This window comes from Eptatretus burgeri, chromosome 3 (genome assembly GCF_056783735.1).
Source record: "Eptatretus burgeri isolate ZD-2024b chromosome 3, Ebu_testis_v1, whole genome shotgun sequence".
NCBI classification, from domain to species: Eukaryota; Metazoa; Chordata; class Myxini; order Myxiniformes; family Myxinidae; genus Eptatretus; species Eptatretus burgeri.
In genome coordinates, this window is record NC_140963.1 from 44,768,844 (window position 1) to 44,783,480 (window position 14,637).

The following is a 14,637-nucleotide window of genomic DNA, read 5'->3' on the forward strand; positions in this document are numbered from 1 at the left end:
TCAATCTGGTTCAGGAGGACACAGTTCATGCCTATGAAACCTTTGTCGCTCCTGTGTGAAGCGGGGCCATCGCCGTACAATACAAAACACACAGGAAATGGCGCAATGTGTTGAGGCGCGGCGGTGATGGTCACGTTTAACCCTCGACCAGTCAAAGATCCCCGGGGGGTTAAATATCAAAGCAAGGTCAACTTTGGTATTCTTTGCTTTTATTTTATCAAAGCGACCGGTCTTATTTGTTCTCTCCAACATGTGTCTTTTTCTTGCCCTCCCCCCCCCACCCCACCCTTCGTCTTCCCGTAAGTGAAGCGATGGGTGGTATTTGCTAGTCCTGAAGTAAAACGGCAATGTATTCTAAAAATAGAGAAATGTTGGTTACAATGCCATGTCATACACACTTCAACATCCCAGTTATAATGAGGTTTACAAAGAACGGCATAAAACAGTCTCATGAGGGAGAAAAGTATCCACTTGGTGGGGATAATGAGGTATCAGCAAATAAAATAATTTGGTATTAATAAAATCAACAACAGTTTTGCCAATGTATATACAAGTAGATAATTATCCGTCCCATGGACAGGTGGCATCGGTGGTGGTGGCGGTCTCTTCTGTGGTTGGCACGTGATAGCACTGGACCAATCATGTTCAGTGATGTACCTCGGGCTGCAGAGCCAATACTCGGCCCCCGCGCTTTCACTTTTTAACTCCCCTAATTTTTGATCATTCGCTTGTGATCGTGAGCTGAAAAGTGTGGCTAGTACGGTGGATATGCTGATTCTGGCTCACTTTCCCCATGTTAATGAATGGGGGATTCTCAGCAATTCATATGTTTTTCCCTAAAAAATAAACCCCTTTTTTTATCCCAACCTGTTGAAATATCTAAAACATGTAAGTGAATGGAGATGTTAATAGCCTCCCCTTTTAACCTCGGAGCACTTTTTTTCAAATAACCAATGCATATTGTTTAGCTCACTTATTGAACCTATAAATATTTGTTCATTCTCAAATTCCACAAAATATTGATTTCTGAACTCTTACTAAGTTAAAACATTAGTGTTGTGTTGTTTAAAAATGAATATGAACTTGTTTTGTTTGTGTTATTTGAGGTCTGAAAACACTGAATCTTTGTTGTTATTTTGACCAGTTGTCATTTTCTGCATATAAATGCTCCAAATGACAATATTTTTATTCTGAATTTGGGAGAAATGTTGTCAGTAGTTTATAGAATAAAACAAAAATGTTCATTTTACTCAAACACATACCTATAAATAGTAAAACCAGAAAAACTGATAATTTTGCAGTGGTCTGTTAATTTTTCCAGAGCTGTAGATTTCATTATTTATTTGTTACTCTTCTTTTCATCCTCAAATTGTAAGACCTACAAACATGCATCCCCTCTCCCGCACCATAAATTTGTTTGGGGAAGGTGTCACAAGAGGATCGAGGAAAACTGAAAATGACATCACAAACAGCATTTGTTTAAGTTCCACGACAGCATGGTTTCCATGGAGATCACTATGTTAAGTGGTGACGACATTGCTTGTTTGAGTGCTTTGAAGGAAGCAAGCCACCTGGCAAGCGATATCAAGCTGCTTACTAATGGAACACACCCCTGGTGTTCATGTCACACTTTTTAAATTTAGGGGATACATGTCGAGACTCCATATTGTACTGGAGTTGGCATGACACCCACAAAACACCCAAAGAGTCTTCCTTGCGTTGGATGTTAGCGTTACATCCAAAAAAACACCCAAATAGTCTTCCTAACAATGGGTGTTCGTGCTACATCCAAAAAAACATCAGCAATTGTTGCTTGAGGCTTGGAAGGTGAAGGCCAAGGAGATGGTCAAACCAGTAAAGAAAATGACGTTCCAAGTTCCAACGATGTGTTCTGGTGTCATGGAGATCACATAAAGTACTGATGTTGGAAGGAATGAGGAGGAGGAGGAGGAGGAGGAGGAGGAGGAGGAGGAGCTAAGTGGGGAGGAGGAATGCAAATGACAGATTTGGTGCTGTGGCACCAATGATGTGCTGTGGCACCAATGATGAGCTGTGGCACCAATGATGTGCTGTGGCAGAGGTGATATTGAAGCCTCATTGTAACAAATGACAGTTCTCTGGTGGTGAAGAATAAAAAACCAACACAAAACAATCTGCTTATAAATGTGTGAATAATGGGATGGTGAAATCAGAAAGGAGGAAAAATGGCCAGCAGACAACACCGACCCATACCCTAATTTTTCAATCAATGGAATTACAAACTATTAGAATATTTCGTCTCATTTACCAAATACCACTATCATCTCCGCCTCTATTGCTCTCTCCACTCCCGCCTGAACTTATTTCTCGCCAGCCCAACATCCAATGTTTTAGATTCAATGATTGACGAAAAATATGTTAGTTATTATTGTTAAATTATGGTATGGTGAGATGCGAATCCGTACACTTCTGAACTTCCGAGGTGAAAATGGACTGCATTTTCTAACTCATTGGGGTCGATTTACTCCAAGAAATGTTTAGATGGACAACAAATTAATTATAGATTAGAAAATATCGAAATGAGCTTGAAGCGAGATCATTTGGTATGAGTAACAATCAAAGCAGGCATCGCCATTCCGGCCCGTGGTGTGCTTCTCCCATGATCTGCCTTGCCGGATCCAGATGTTCTTCATTGAAGCTTCAAATACACAAATAAACAAATTGCGACTGGTGAGATTCCGAGGGGAAACAGGAAAGCACGAACTTCCTTCAGACTGATTATCAGATTTCATTCCCGATTTCGACACTTATTTCATCCGGAAGATATCTGATCCTTAAAACTGAAATAATATTTGGATGATCTTTATTATAAAACCAAGGTTGCACACTAAAAACTCTGCTCACCGTCACACGATCCCCATGAAATTGCTGTGGCACTTAGCGGACTTGCCGACAATGTTTGAGAAGTCTTGGCGTTCCATAGTACCACTTGCATTTTGCACAATGCGTATTTTTGTCATTCCCCGTGTACGGTCTGTCGTCTGCTACCAGCTATGTTGTACTGCTATCCCGTGCATGTGCACGGGTATCGCTAATATAGTTTAATTAGTCCGTGAGAGGAGATCGTGGAAAATCGTATCATCCAATGCATGAAATCACTCCAAGCTCCTAATTTGGAAACCACAGCACTTACAAAAGCGAAGTAAACAACGTTTCGTAGCGATGATGAACAAGCATTTAATATGAGTGAGGAAAGTGAGAAAAAAAAACACCTTGTCGTTCATAAATGGTTGCGGCCTGTTCCAAGCTGAGGCATGGTTGAGTAGGCCAAAAAACATGGCGGCTTCAGACCCCATCGAGGTTACCAAGGAAACACCTCAAGACCCCATCAAGAGCGGTGACCGTGGCTCGCCTGATGAAGGATATAATTAAATACTAATGCCGTTAATTATCTTCAAAAGGTGTTTTAGTTTTCTCAACACACAATTTCACTCTTACACTTCCTTGGGATTTTCTTCGTGTTTGTGCAAAGCTTCAGGCTGCTTGGTTTCATGGTTTTGGAGTTATGGAGGAGAGAAACACACACACACACACACACACTCACACACACACACACACACGCTCACAATGATACACACACACACACGCTTACAATGACACACACACACGCACACGCACACGCACACACGCACACACACTTATGGGCGTCGATTGGTGGGGGACGGGGGGGACATGTCCCCCCCCACTGTTTATCAAGGGGGGGACAACATATCGATTGTCGCCCCCCCTCCACTTTTTCATTGAAGGTAAGTTACGTAACACAAAACGAGCTGCTCTAGTACAACCAGGCCGAGATGCTCGTCAAATACAAGAATAAATTTTTAAATCTCCATTAAAGTTCTATTGGTCTATTATAGTTCTATTAAATATGACAGGTTAATAATTCACCATTGAGAATCCGTGCTTCCCAAGCCATGGTCTCCCACCGGCCAAGCGTCCATAGCGACGTCGCTTTTTGATCCTTCGATGTCAGCTTTTCCTATCATTGCGAAGCAGAATTAGCCAAGCGTTGGATTGTTCACTCACGAACAGGGAACGTGACCTGGGCATTTTGAGATATATTGGGACGTTTTCGGACTGTATCATCATTTTATGAGTGTTTAAAGAAATCATGGCTTCATGGCCCGGAGCGCCACGCCTCGGAAGTGTTAGGCCGCAACGGCTCGGGGCCCCTTTAGCGCCCAAAAATGGTTTATTTCACCTTTCTAACTTATATCGCACTATACTTAAACAAAACGTATGGGCACGCACTATACTTAAACAAAGGCACGCGGTTTCAAAGTTGTGTTTTTTGGGGGTTTTTTTGCACATACGGGCACGCACGTATGGCCACGCACATATGGGCACACACTAGTGGAAATGATGAACGTATTTACAAATCAACAAACTATGTACAATAATTGGAAAGAAGAGAGTGCACGTCCGGACGGCAACAGATCTTAATCCCTCGTCTCCTGGTCTCGTGGTTTGTGAGAGGTAAAGAATTAGATAAATGTTCACATTACAACTGATTTTAGCTCATTCCTTTGGTGAACCCTTTTGATGGCATGCAAATCAAGAACACAATCTTTAACGACGACACTAACTATGAACCAATAATATCATAATCATCTCACTCAACTTTAGCCCATTGGTTTATTAAATGCAGATTAAATAAAATGATGAATATTAATAATCCCAGGTAATAAAATACCAGCGTATCTGACCCTAACCAAAAGTAATAAAAGTAATAAGCACGTAGCCGGGAACTAAGCGAGGAATGGAATGCTAAATTGGGAGCTCAGATGATAAATTAACAACTGAACTCGTATCGGCGCTCTTTTAGTAATACATGTGCTACGCAAAGCTTATCACATGTCAACATTGTGCCTGGAGGTATAGTGACCGAGCCAAAAGTATGTTGACCTTAAAAATGCCCTGTTACGCAAAAATAACCCTTATAATTCACATGTCAATATTTATTCAACTGAAATGTAATTCCCTTCTCGTTTCATAGAGGATATGGACATGAGAAAGTTTTTCGCGACAGCATCAAGTAGCACATCCCCGACCACTCTCCTGGAGCAATCAAGTTCCCAGTAAGAGGTGGACGATTCAAAGGAGAAGATAGCAGAAAAGGGTGCATGTGAGAGTACTCGGCCTAATTTACCAGATCAGACTTTTCAACCTCATGATGTCAGTTGTATCCCAGTCCAAATACTGCCAAACCGAAAGTTGAAGTTTCAACAACAGTGGTTCAAAGATTTTTCCGTGGCTTCATTTTGATCAGAGCATCGGCGGTGTACTCTGTCACACCTGTACGGACGCTTCTCGTGAAAAACTTACCGAACTTGCCCGCTGTGCAGAAGACGCATTTGTCTCAAAGGGCTTTCGGAACTGGAAAAAAGGCTACAGAAAAATTCAGACAACAGGAATGATCAAACGCACATAGGCTTGGCTCTGAAAATCTGAAATGTCGCAGAAGTCAACCTGGTGTCCATGTGCAGCTGAGCAGCAAACTGCTAGAAGAACAAAGATCTGCATGGTCAGCGCTTCTGAAGATTATCACCTCACTGCAATATTTAGCCTGACAAGGTTTTGCAATTCGTGCGAAGGATGCCTCTGATGGGAATTTCAAAATGCTCTTACAGTTGCGGGCCGAGGATGATGCAAACCTCAAGACGTGGCTGTCAAGGAAGACGACGTTCACAAGTGGAGAAATTCAGAACGATATTCTACAGTTGATGAGTCATGTCATCCTCAGAAATATCTGCAGTAACATGAATGAAATGTCCACTCAATTCGGATTCGTAACTGATGGAACACAAGATATTTAGGGTAATGAGCAGGAGTCGGTGTGTGTGCGCTATGTGACAGATTCCTCTGATGTTCAAGAAGATCTCATTGGCCTCTACCAAGTATCGTCAACAACAGGAGTATCACTTTGTATGATGCTTCAGGATGTCCTAATTCGGTGTCAACTACCTATTGAACACCTTAGAGCGCAGACTTACAATGGGGCAAGCAGCATGTCCGGAAAGTACAAGGGCTGTCAAGCACAGCTAAAAAAAACTCCAACCGCTGGCCAATTATGTTCACTGTGGAGCTCATGTCACCCAACTCTACATCCGAAGCCCTACAAACTGCACGGTTCATAAGAGATGCCCTTGATTATGTCCAGGTTCTCAGTAACATCTACAACAACTCTGGAAAATTCAAGCATCTGTACTTGAATATCCACGCTGACGATGCTGACACTCCTTGCCCTACACGCCTGAGGCCAATTTGCCCGACGCGTTGGTTAACTCTTTCTCCTGCAGTGAAATCGATATTGGATAACTATGAAGTGGTACTGGATGCCCTTCACCAAGAAAGTGATGACTTTGGTACGAACACGGCATCGCGAGCCAACGGTATTCGAAGCTGTCTTTCATCAGGAAAGTGTGTTCTCGGTCTGTTTGCATCATTGCCCGTTCTCCAATCCCTATAATACCTCAATAAGGCACTTCAGGGTTCACAAGTTACCATCTCTGGTATGCTTACTGCTGCAAAGGTAACTGCACAGAATTTCCAATCTCTCCGTACCGACCAGACGTTTAAGGAGGTTTTCGAAGCAGCACAACAGAAGCTCCAGAAGTGCCAACTAGATCCAGTGACCCTCCCTTGTAAGCGCAAGCTTCCGAAGAGACTTGATGGAGGCACGCAGGAATACACTGCCAATTCTGCAGAGGAGGTATACAGAGTTGAATTTTTCAAAGTCATCGACGGCGCATCCGAGAACTTGAACGAGAACTTCACATCAACCGACCTCATGGCGTATATGGACTTGGGTGAAATGCTCCTGTCTGGGTCATTCAAACCACAAATAGTCTCATCAAATATCCAGAACTGTCGGATTCCCTAGACTCCCCGAGAGCAAGATCTTGGCTTCTTTCGTCACCAGTTCAGTGGTTCATCCGTTGAGGATTACCGTAAGATATTTGTAGACATGGTACCGGAAGTCCGTCGAATGTTCCCACAGGTAGAACGTTTGCTTAGGCGTCTATTGGTTTCCCCAGCAAGTTCATGCGAAGCTGAACGGTCATTCAGCGCACTCAGACGTATGAAGACTTGGTTACGTTCCACAATGACCCAACAACGCCTCAACCATCTCATGATCTGTCATGTTCACCGAGATCGTCTGACTGCACTTGACCCCCAAGACATTGCCACAAAGTTTTTAACTGGATCGGCAGACAAGAGGGTTCATATTTTTTGGCAAGTTTTAAGGTAAGTTGACCGTACTCGTGTAATATCAATTTCATGTATGTCAGTCTAGTTTTCTGATAAACAATTATAAATATATATATATATACTGTAAAAATAAATGTATATGTATTTATTTGATGACACTATTTGATAAAAAGATGGTAAGATTAATTTAAGGGATTTGTGTGATCAGAAGACAGTTTGTCAACGAGCGTATAAAATCAAGAATTTGCAAGGGTGGACTTGCTGTGTCCACGCCGGCACGAAGTGGGCTTCGTGGTCTGGACATGCAATGTCCCCCCCACTTTTCAAAAGCAATCGACGCCCATGCACACACTTTAAGAAGCCATCGACGAACGTCCATCTTGTTTAGGGATCCTGAAATCATGAAAAGTAACCTCAGGTGGACGTTCTACAATCCCACTCTCGAAGAAACATTTTATATTTTCAAATAAAAAATAAAAAAAACATTTTATTTTAAATAATAAATCATTTTGTATTTTCTTCTTTGCATCTTGTGTTGATGAATTGTTGTGATGTTGATGTGGTGCAGGTATCATGGGCTGAATGGCCTCCACCTGTGGCTGGGTTACTTGAGGCGACCTCCGTCGTCATGGTAACATGGTTCGGGCCCTTTATAATGTGCATGGAAGCCTGTGTTGGGCCGACTCCACGAGCACCCTCTGTCAATGGGAGGTGAAGAAGTTTGTGCTCCCTCACAACTACACAGGCTCAAACCCGAACACGGGGCGTCCTTTGTGTGATTGGAACAAAATTTAACTAACCATCGCTGTCCGACACAACACACACAGGCCCTCGGCACGGACACACACAGGCCCTCGGCACGGACATACACAGGCCCTCGGCACGGACATACACAGGCCCTCGGCACGGACATACACAGCTCGGCACGGACACACACAGGCCCTCGGCACGGACATACACAGGCCCTCGGCACGGACACACACAGGCCCTCGGCACGGACACACACAGGCCCTCGGCACGGACATACACAGGCCCTCGGCACGGACACACACAGGCCCTCGGCACGGACACACACAGGCCCTCGGCACGGACACACACAGGCCCTCGGCACGGACATACACAGGCCCTCGGCACGAACACACACAGGCCCTCGGCACGGACACACACAGGCCCTCGGCACGGACATACACAGGCCCTCGGCACGGACACACACAGGCCCTCGGCACGGACATACACAGGCCCTCGGCACGGACATACACAGGCCCTCGGCACGGACATACACAGGCCCTCGGCACGGACACACACAGGCCCTCGGCACGGACATACACAGGCCCTCGGCACGGACATACACAGGCCCTCGGCACGGACACACACAGGCCCTCGGCACGGACACACACAGGCCCTCGGCACGGACATACACAGGCCCTCGGCACGGACATACACAGGCCCTCGGCACGGACATACACAGGCCCGCCCACCGGATGCTCTGCCACGTCACTTCCCGAGCAACAACATCAACAGCATAACAACAAGCAAGGATTCCCCGAAATACAACCAGTAATATTGACGGAAAGTGTTGTGACATCAACAACCACACAACCCAACCAACTCAACTGGGTGACGTGTCGGGAGGAGCCGATCACCCTCATCAACGTGTACTGTGTGCAGATTGAAATAAGCACGGATTTCTGTGCTCCGTTGCACCAACCGACTTTTATTTACGGATGTTTTCGTTTACACATAAAAACATTATTTAACTTCTAGAAACAAGAGTCGGATTACGAAGATTGGAAACAGTTTATAAAGCTTTGTGTTACCATGACAACAATACAAGGGGTGTGGCTTCGCGCGTTTTTTTAAGCTTTGTGACGTCATAGAGGAGGGTGAGAGGTACAACGCACAGTTCGTCGTCGTCCCAGTTCATGTGAATATCGTCGTCGTGTTCGAAGCAGCCATGTGGCCTCTTATCAGACTAATCTTAGCGTTTTTCTACTCGAAGGAGGTCGAGACTCGCCATTTACATCGGCACAATCATGGACAGGTGCACGACGCGTATTCACCCACCTGGACTGCAAACTTAACTCATCAGGTAAGTGGGAAGGAGAAGAGTTTGTGGTTTAAACGATGACTCGAGTAACATATCAATTTGATGACGACAGTATGTAGAGCAAGAGGAGGTTCAAAAGAGGAGAGCAGGTGATGAGACATTTTCACATCGTGATCATCCCGTGATGGATCATCTCAGGAAGTTTAATGTGGGAGTGAACTCGTCCACTTATCATCCATTGTCTCGACACAAGAGATCCCGACCACAAACCCTGTGTTCCATTGTTATAGGAAGGGGGTTCCACGAGAGAACACCGCTCTGTTTGAAGGGATGTAAAGCCGGCTGTTCGGTGTGGAAACACTCGATTGTAATGGCTAAACAACTCGTAACAGCCCTGAGGTTCTTCAAGACCTCGAAGTTCATAATCTCTGCTCATCATCATGGAAATGTGACCTTTATTGTTGTCGACCTTGAACATCAAGGTGCTGTCTGACCATGAGGATGTTCCCTTGTCCGAGTTCACTGTCCACATTTGGACAGGTTTGTTTTCTGTACCAACACTGCTCGTGTCCGTATGCTCACAGATCGTACGGAACAACGGTCCACGACGGGTTCAAGTACAAGTGGACCGTGTGGAATTTTTTGAAACTGGAGTCCTCCTGATCCTCAGCACGTTGATCCTCATCAGGGTTTGGAAGGCGTGGAAACATGCCCAGTCATTGGGGAGGAACAAAAGGAAAAAGTGTATTCATCTCTGGTAAGGAACCATTTGTTTCCCTTCTCTTTTTAATGAGTTAATTAAAGGAAGAAAGAAAGGTCTTCACACTGTTTGTTGAAATGACATCATTTAGCTTCCTCTGATGTCCACCCAACCCCACCAGTCCTCTCCCCACCCCACCAGTCCTCTCCCCACCCCACCAGTCCTCTCCCCTCATCTCCTCTACTCCCATCCCCTCTCCTCGCCTCCCACCCTCTCTCCTCCCATCCACTCTCCTCCCCTCTCCTCCCATCCCCTCCCATCCCCTCTCCTCCCATCCCCTCCCATCCCCTCTCCTCCTTGAGGCCGTCTCTCAGAGGAAAGGGGGATTGGAACGGCGTGCCATTGGTCATGCTTGCCAGTAGCTCGCACTGATTGGTTGTAAGTCCGTGACGCTGATTGGACGATCACGGATGCTCAAGTGGTGTTTATGAAGGGAGAAAGGGGAGAGGAGGGTTTGGGGTTCTTTTGGGGACTTGACCTGAGACCACAGGTGTTACAGATTGTACTTGTTACACTCCTGCTAAGTGGACCCCCCTCCCCCCCAGTGAACTGTTCTCGCCCCAAAATGACTGAATTTGTCGGACATTGTGAATAACTGTGTGGAAATCATTTGTTCAAGTCATAAAAAAGCATTTTAATAGAATAACAAAGGATGTCGGGATGGTGTGCCAAAGTGTGTAAACATGTTCGAGATGGTCACAATAAATCATCACGTGAAACCATCTCCACATCTTTCTTTGAATAATGATTGTGTCTTCAAATGACACTCACGCTCTCAATTTTGATTAATAATCACACAAACACGTGCATGTGTGTTAGTGTGTGTGTGTGTATATTGTTACGAATTCTGGCCCGCCCGGCGTGCGATTGGCTGCGTACCTCTCATGGCAGCCGCGTCGCCCACCAGACAGACAATTCAGTCGTGACCCTCCTGGAACTTCCGCCAGGAGCCAGTCATGGGTGGGGGTTTAACCTCACCACAAACCAGTCCGCATTCTACCCGCGTGAAATAGGGTGAATCGCCGAATGTCGATATACCTAAATACCCGCGCGGGTAACCTACCGAGGGGTTGGACCACGCCGCAGGTCGGCTTAGGACATGAACCGCTTAAGCGGTTCGTTCCGTGCTACAGGGATAGCCGAGCGGTGTTATCGCCGACCTCGACGGATCCGATTCTTCTTTACTCGGGTGTTCAAAACCCACTACTCATTCCACGATGCAAGATGGCACTTTCAATGTGGTGAAAGGAGGATGCGACGAACGGGAAACGTTGCACACAAGGACATTTATTCAAGAAACCACGTATATACAGCCAAGGCAGTCATGTAATTTACAGGCAAGGAACAGAAAACAAAAGCAATACAACCAAAAGCAATACGACTATAATGAGAATGTACATGCACTTAACAGTTGTTACTTAACAGGACACGGCGCCACAGCATGCATACAAAAACAACAGGAAAACCCTCCCCATAGGCAGGGAGGTAGACTGGGTTCGTAAACCTTTATGGTCGTGGGTTGTGGATGACGAAAAGGCCCGGGAGACCGTGCTGGTTACCTGCCCCATCGAGGTGTGACGGTGGGCAGGTTGCGACGCCTTGTTCCCACGGCAGCTAGCGAAGCCACGCCTGCTCTCGGGCCTTTGCGATGATGTGGTCGGTGAGTTCTCTCCGGCGTCCCTCACCAGACGCGCAGATTCACACCACACAGCTGGCAGGGCTGCGCCTCCTGTCTGCGTCTCCGAGGTGTCGCCCGGATTCGCCACCGGCCCGCGCCTTCACCGACAGGTCACCCAACGCCAAGACGAGAGAGCCTGACCTCGACCACCAAGAGAGAGCTCGAAGATGAAGCGAGACGATGACGTCCACCAAGGCAGCGAATAGAATCCAACACGACCCCGACAGAGAGAGTGAGCCTCGCGCGCGGTCCGCCTTATATAGTGCGGGGCTCCGCCCTTCGCTCCTCCCCGTTTTCGCTCCACCTTCCTTCGAGAAGGTTCCCGAAAAGGGGCGTTCCCTCACCCTGACCGCCTCACGCTGTGCATCCACCAATCGGCGGTGAGCTGCCCTCCCCCTTTCCTTCACACCAAGTGCGGGGAAAATAGGCGGGAAAAAACCCCACAGGCCTCACAAGAGCTTTTGTTCTGCCAATCCTTCTCGGACAGTTTCCGACGTGGAAACCGTCTTACCGTGGTCCGCGGAGGATGGCATTCGTAAGCGGGCGTAGTGGTGAAGATGGGGGCGATTGTTGTGGGGGTGGTGTGAGCGTGGTGGGCGTTATGGCGTAGTTGGTGGCGGTTGTTGTTTGCGTGGAGGTTTGTTGCAAAGGTGGCTCAAAATAACTATAGATAAAGAAAAACGGCTATCTCAAAGAGTCGCAGCCCGGTGAACACGAAGAAACCTCTTGAAACAATGGTGGGGACCTATCTGCACATAAACTTAGCGTCATAAGTGATCGAAGGAACCTTTATGGTGTATTGCGAATTTCCACAGCCGTACCAATATGTATGTGTGTGTATATGTATGTGTGTGTCTGCGTGTATATTTGCATGTGTGTGTGTATATGTATGTGTGTGTCTGTGTGTACATGTGTGTGTGTGTGTATATGTATGTGTGTGTCTGTGTGTACATGTGTGTGTGTATATGTATGTGTGTGTCTGTGTGTATATGTGTGTGTGTATATTTGTGTGCGTGTGTGTGTGTGTGTGTGTGTGTGTCTGTCTGTATGTATATTTGTGTATGTGTGTGTGTGTGCGTGCGTGTGAGTGTGTGTGTGTGTGTGCGCGTGCGTGTGTGTGTGGGTGTGTGTGCGAGTGCGTCTTTGTGTGTGTGTGTGAGTGCGTCTGTGTGTGTGTGCGCGCGCGCGTGTGTGTGTGTGTGTGGGTGTGTGTGTGTGTGTGTGTGTGTGTGTGTGTGTGTGTGTGTGTGCGCGCGTGTGTGTGTGTGCGTGCGTGTGTGTGTGTGTGTGTGTGTGTGTGTGTGTGTGTGTGTGTGTGTGTGTGTGTGTGTGTGTGTGTGTGTGTGTGTGTACACACATATAATATGTGCAGTGTGTCATGGAAAATCACGTTTCAGTCATGTATAATATGTGCATAATTAGTGTGTATTCTTGTTCATCTCATCTTCCCTTAATAAGGGGTGAGGTCCAATGTCACCAAGCTTCTGCCCTGCTTCACCACGATACTCCTCCACTTCCCTCGATCCTCGACCAACTCTCTCCACTCTCCAAACACCCTCAACTTACTGAAATCCCTCCTCACACAATCCTCGAGCTCAACTACAGTCGACCTCTTCTCCTCCTACGTTGCTCCCTCAACCTATCCACTCTCTTCGACATTCTCTCTTCTTCCATCCACACCAAGTGTCCAGCCTATCTCTCCATCATGCTCATCTACACACGAATCTCCTCCCTCAGTTCATCTATCCCCTTTTCACTCCTGCAGTCCTCTTCCTGACACAGTTATTCTTGCTGACTGGCAGCTTCTTTTGTCTCTCTGTCACTGCCACCATTTCCAGACTGTAAAGGTCGGCCTATGTCACACATAACTTCTGAACCTTCCCTTTCAATTTCCTTGACCTCTTTCTGTCTGCATTGCTCCCTCCACCCTCCTGCATGCATTCACCCCCCTCCCCACCCCCACTGCTGAATCCTCCTCCTCACCTCTTCCTCTGATTTACCATTCCCGGTCACTGTTCCTCCCAGATACCAAAACCTATTTCTCTGTCTGATCTCCTTCCCCTTGAATCTGATAGTCATTTATTTTTCTCTGCTGCCTGACCCACACCACCTCAGTCTTCTTCATACTCATCTTCAGCCCATGCTTCCCAAATACCTTCTTTCACTCCCCCAGGACTTCCTGCATCTCTATGCGTACTCTCCACCACAACAGTCAAATCCTCCACCAACGACAACCTCCCAAGAATATCCCTCATGTTTCCCTTTCTGTTTACCAGCTCCATCACCATGATAATGATGACTGGGCTGAGAAAGCTTTGCTGCCTCAAACCAATGTTCACACTGAACTCTACAGACATCCGACGACAAACCAAAACTCTTCCCTTCGTTCCCTTGTACATTCCTTCCACCAACTTAACTTTTGCTTCCAGCACTCCCATCCATCTCCGTGTCGTCATCACCATCTCTCTCGGGAAAGTGTCGTTGGTCTTCTCCAGGTCCACCAATCCCAATGCCATTTCACCTTGCACCTCCAACCTCTTCCACACCAGCTCTCTCAGCGTGAACATCCCATTCATCAGCCCCTCCCCTTTAGAAACCCGTGCTGCTCCTCTCTGATCTCCATCTTGTGGAAGCAATTTTCGCCACCTCAAGACAGAAAAAACTTTCGTTCAATTCAAGCTTTTAATGCTTCGCCTCTCAACGATGTTGTGAGCGGAAGACAATTCTACATAGAATATTGAGTGTATATGTACAGTTTTACCAGGGTACTTCGAGACAACAGATGGAACTTTGTGGACTTTAAATTACAACATAGAAGGATAATTGGTCTGTTTTAGATATGGGGGGGGGGGGGAGATTTCTTGTTGCTGCCTGAGATGGTCACCAGACAGAAAAGGTTTA

At 46.5% G+C, this 14,637-nt stretch overlaps 1 protein-coding gene across 1 annotated transcript in view; it reads right to left on the reverse strand.

Moving 5' to 3' along the window:
• Nucleotides 1–3,970, reverse strand: part of LOC147029791 (uncharacterized) — a 23,284-nt gene extending 19,314 nt beyond the window's left edge. Inside the window, exon 1 of the mRNA XM_085873115.1 lies at nt 3,928–3,970. Within this exon, the coding sequence (XP_085729241.1) occupies nt 3,928–3,955 (28 nt within the window). The 5' untranslated portion in view covers nt 3,956–3,970. The remainder of the gene's footprint in view (nt 1–3,927) is intronic.
• Nucleotides 3,971–14,637: the final 10,667 nt, after the last annotated feature.